Source organism: Equus caballus, chromosome 26, assembly GCF_041296265.1.
Source record: "Equus caballus isolate H_3958 breed thoroughbred chromosome 26, TB-T2T, whole genome shotgun sequence".
NCBI classification, from domain to species: domain Eukaryota; kingdom Metazoa; phylum Chordata; class Mammalia; order Perissodactyla; family Equidae; genus Equus; species Equus caballus.
Window position 1 is genome coordinate 36,724,155 of NC_091709.1, and position 4,522 is coordinate 36,728,676.

At 55.6% G+C, this 4,522-nt stretch overlaps 1 protein-coding gene across 1 annotated transcript; it reads left to right on the top strand.

Moving 5' to 3' along the window:
- The first annotated feature begins 1,128 nt into the window (after positions 1-1,128).
- Positions 1,129-3,445, top strand: OLIG1 (oligodendrocyte transcription factor 1). Its single transcript, XM_023630048.2, has one exon. The coding sequence runs from the start codon at positions 1,289-1,291 to the stop codon at positions 2,078-2,080; it is 792 nt and encodes a 263-aa protein (XP_023485816.1). The 5' UTR covers positions 1,129-1,288; the 3' UTR covers positions 2,081-3,445.
- Positions 3,446-4,522: the final 1,077 nt, after the last annotated feature.

A 4,522-nucleotide genomic window follows, 5' to 3' on the forward strand; every position in this document is an offset into this window, starting at 1 on the left:
GAAAACTTCCATAGCCACCAAGTAATGCTATTTTATTTGGGGAAGAGAAATGTTCAGTCCCACCCTTAACAGATATGAGTGTGTGAGTGATTTTTTGTTTGTTTTCCCTGATAAGAGGCCAATTTCAGCGTGAGTTTTTGCTTCAGTAAGAAGAGTCAACCACTGACAGAATGAACACATGTCCCTTCTGGGGAGGAAGGAAACCCGACCCCGAAACTCCTTAGTCTCTAAAGACCTTTTAATCAAAAGAGAAGAGAGAGGGACCGGCAGGGAGTAGCCATTCTAATGCTACAGTCATTGAGCCCAGAAATTTAGCTCTCAAAAGCCGGCAGGAAATCACATATTTTAGAAAAACATTTTACACTCATGATCGTAGCAGCATTACTCGCAATAGCCAAAAGGTGGAAGCAACCCATGTGTCCACCCTTGGAGGAAGGGGTAAACAAAATGTGGCATATACATGCAATGGAGTATTATTCAGCCTTAAAAAGAAAGGAAATCTTGACCCATGCTACAGCAGGGATGAAGCTGGAGGACATTGTGCTAAATGAAATAAGCCTATCACCAAAAAAACAAATACTGCAGGGTTCCACTTACAGGAGGTACCTAGAGTCGTCAGAGTCATAGACCGGAGAATGGCGGTTGCCAGGAGTTGCTGGGCGAAGCGGTGATGGAGAATTGTTTAACGAGCACAGAGTTTCAGTTTTGCAAGATGAACCGAGTTCTGCGCACTGGCTGCATAACAGTGTGAGCACGCTTAACACTAACGAACTCTACACTTAAAAATGGTTAAGATGGTATTATGTTATGTGTATTTGAGACACATATATTTAAATCAAGCAAATATGTATATGTATACAAAGAAGAAGAAGCCGAGAGGAGGAGGCAGGCACATGAGTTTTAGCCTCACCAAATCAACCAGGCCTCCAAAAACAACCGCACTTCGCCCAAATAAGCGCCGTTCCCCCCTCCCTCCCGGGCCGGTCCTGCGACACTCCCACGGGCGCTCACAATAACCTCCTTGAGCGGTGCCAGCGGTAGCTCGGCGCCGGCCTGAGGCGCGGGCGGCCAATGAGCACGCGCCTGCGCCCGGCCTCGCGCCCCCATTGGCTGCGCCCAGCCGCGCGCGGCCCCGCAGGTTCCCAAGCCGGGTTTAAAGGGGTCGGGCGCAGCAGCTACCCTGCCATCAGCTCCCAGCGCGCAGGTCCGCGGGGAGGGGCGGCCTGCCGAAGGGCCCACCCCGGGGCGTTCCTGAAGGGCGCCCTCGGCCGCCCCCACCGCCCCCCAGATGTACTATGCGGTTTCCCAGGCGCGCGTGAACGCGGCCCCCACGACCATGCTGCGGCCACAGCGGCCGGGGGACGTGCAGCTCGGGGCCTCCCTGTACGAGCTGGTGGGCTACCGGCAGCCACCCTCCGCCTCCTCCACTGCCTCCTCCTCCACGACGGCCCCCCTGCTCCCCAAGGCGGCGCGCGAGAAGCCGGAGGCGCACGCCGAGCCGCCCGGCACGGGACCCGGGCCCGGTGCTCACGCGGGCGGCGGCTCCCGGGCGGACGCCAAAGAGGAGCAGCAACAGCAGCTGCGGCGCAAAATCAACAGCCGTGAGCGGAAGCGCATGCAGGACCTGAACCTGGCCATGGACGCGCTGCGGGAGGTCATCCTGCCCTACTCGGCCGCGCACTGCCAGGGCGCTCCCGGCCGCAAGCTCTCCAAGATCGCCACGCTCCTGCTCGCCCGCAACTACATCCTGCTGCTGGGCAGCTCGCTGCAGGAGCTGCGCCGCGCGCTCGGCGAGGGCGCGGGACCCGCTGCTCCGCGCCTGCTGCTGGCCGGCCTGCCCCTGCTCGCCGCCGCGCCCGGCTCTGTGCTGCTGGCGCCCGGCGCCATGGGGCCCCCCGACGCGCTGCGCCCCGCCAAGTACCTGTCGCTGGCGCTCGATGAGCCGCCGTGCGGCCAGTTCGCGCTCCCCGGCGGCGGCGCGGGCGGCCCCGGCCTCTGCACCTGCGCCGTCTGCAAGTTCCCGCACCTGGTGCCGGCCGGCCTAGGCCTGGCCGCCGTGCAGGCGCAGTTCTCCAAGTGAGGGCCTGCCGGGGCCCGGGGCGCGACCTCGGCCCGTCCTCCCGGCGCCCAGCTTCTCTGCGCCCCCTCGCTAGGCGCCCCGGGAGAGCGGGGACGAGCAAGGAGGGCATTTCGAACCTTCTCGCCCAGAGAAAGGGACTGTGTGCGCCCCCTTCCCCACCCCCACCCCGGGGAAACTAAAGTGATCTGAGCGGATGTTCGAGGGAGCATCGGGGCTGTTTGGGCTTCTGGGTGGATTCTAGCAGCTTTGGGCGGCAGAGGCGCGCTCTGATCCCCGTTCTTCCGTAGCGCGTGTCTACCGGGCCCCAGAGTTGTGCGCTTAGCAGTGTGGATTTTAGGGCGCCTTGAGCTGGGTTTGGCTCGCTCTGGGCGCGGCGGGAGGCCAGCCCCAGCGCCACTGCTCACGGAGGCGACACCTGCAGAGCCAGGGGACCAACGGGCTGCTCTCCGAGGGCGGGGTGGTGGGGGGGAGGGACGAGGGGACGGTGTTTCCTTCTCCTCGGCCAGAGTTCACGGATGGCCCTGTTCCCACCAGCCAAACCCTGTCACAGGAGGCTGCCCGACCTCCGGAAGCCGGGAAAGACCAGTAATCAGTGCAGATTGTCCTGAGCGCAGCAGACTGACAGATCCTCGGCGGCCGGACGGTTGGCACCGCGGTGCCGCGGGAGGGGGCGATGACAACTCCTGGGTCGTTGGGTGTGCTGGGTTGGGAAGTCCGCTTTTGTACCCCGGCTGTTAAGAGTGCAATTTTTGAGAATCGCATAACCAGGTGTTTTGTTGCGGAAATGATTCGCTCTCAAATCCTGGGGCCTCCTTAGAAAGATAGTTCAGAACTCGAGATTCACCGGTCTGTCCCCCTGCCCCAAAGGTAGCCGAACCCGCGTTTGAGCTTGCTTAAAAACAGCCACCACCTTTCACGCAGGCGGTGTTCCCGGTTTACTAAAATAGGTAACAAGGCACTTCGCAGTCTCCGACTCGTCAGAAAGCGTGATCGCTAATTATCCATCTGTCTCATTAAAAGACGCGGAGGGGGACCGGGAGCCCCAAACCTCTGGCGGGTCCCCCTGCGGTGGCGACGGCGGGATGGCGCTCGCTGCGTGGTCTCTTCCTGTACCTGGTCCTTGACCAGCGCGCCGGGCAGGTGTTCTCGCCGCTTTGCAATGAACAACTACATAGATGACCGGTCCTGATTTGTTAACGAATTACTCCAGCCAAGATTATTTCACGCTCTTTCAGCAGCTTACTTTGAATTTTTTGTTTAAGGTTTTTGGTTGTTGGTAGTTGCCGAATTTAACTGGCATTTTATCTCTAACTTTGTTTCGTTGCACTATGAAGAATCAACAGAATAAAACACTTAAAGACCTTATTTATTTATTTATTTTGTCTCATTTGTTTTGTTAATGAAAGTGTCCTGATGCCCTGGTGGTTTCAGAACCTCGGGATGACGGTTCGTAGTTAAATGATGGGGCTTCAAATTTTTTAAGCCCGACTTTCTGATTTGTGGAATAACCCAAGAGCAGTCAACTGTAAGTGAAGTTCAGGCACCCGGTGGAAATGTAAGGACGGAAGGGGCGTGGGCGCCAGAAGCGGGGGAGGCAATTCCAGGCGGCAGTTCTCAATCAAGCCTGAGGGATGGGTCTTTATTGACTACAACTTCCTCCTCTGAAAAACGGGTTAAGAAATACATTTATGATAAAATTACTTTACATCTCGCCTTTCTCAGAAATCCACTTGTTCTGTCTTAGTGGATAGAAGCTTAAACAATATGACACAGAGATGAGCTTTCCCCCTGTTGTTTAAATCAGGTTGGCGTTGTCTCCTAGGAAATTATGACCCTGGACATCATTTTATTCTGAGAGGTGAAGAAAGGTCTTCTGTCTGGTTGGTGATGTTACAAAGAATTTGGAATGTTGACCTGCTCACATGCGACATGTAAACATTTCGTAGTTATTAATGAAATCGACCACTGTTTAAAGGTAAGAGCAGAGTAGAGGAGAAATAGGGTCTCCCTTAACCTGTAGAAAATTCAAGAAAACCCAGATGAGGTGACTTACTCAATTTTATCCACAGTGGCTAGTGTGAGGCGTGTATACATTTAGGGGAAATGAGCATTCACTTTGGGGAACATGTAAGAGGGTCCTGGAAGGATAGAATGTCCTTGCCTGCCATCCTGGCTGAGTGTCCGTTTCCTCAAGAGGGACGCAGGAGAGGACACGAGAGAAAGTAGCTCTATGCTCCAGCCCATTTCAGGGAAGACTTCCTCGTTCTTCTTAGATTCTGCCATCAGAAAAGACACAGGCTTTTTTTATGCCGGTAAATTTGAATTGTAGCCTTCTATGTGTTCAATGCCTGTCCTTGGTTGCCTTGCATCTTGACGAGGGATAGAAAGAAAAATAAAAATCAACAACTAATTAAAACCAAATCAAGTCCTCCCTGAAAAAAA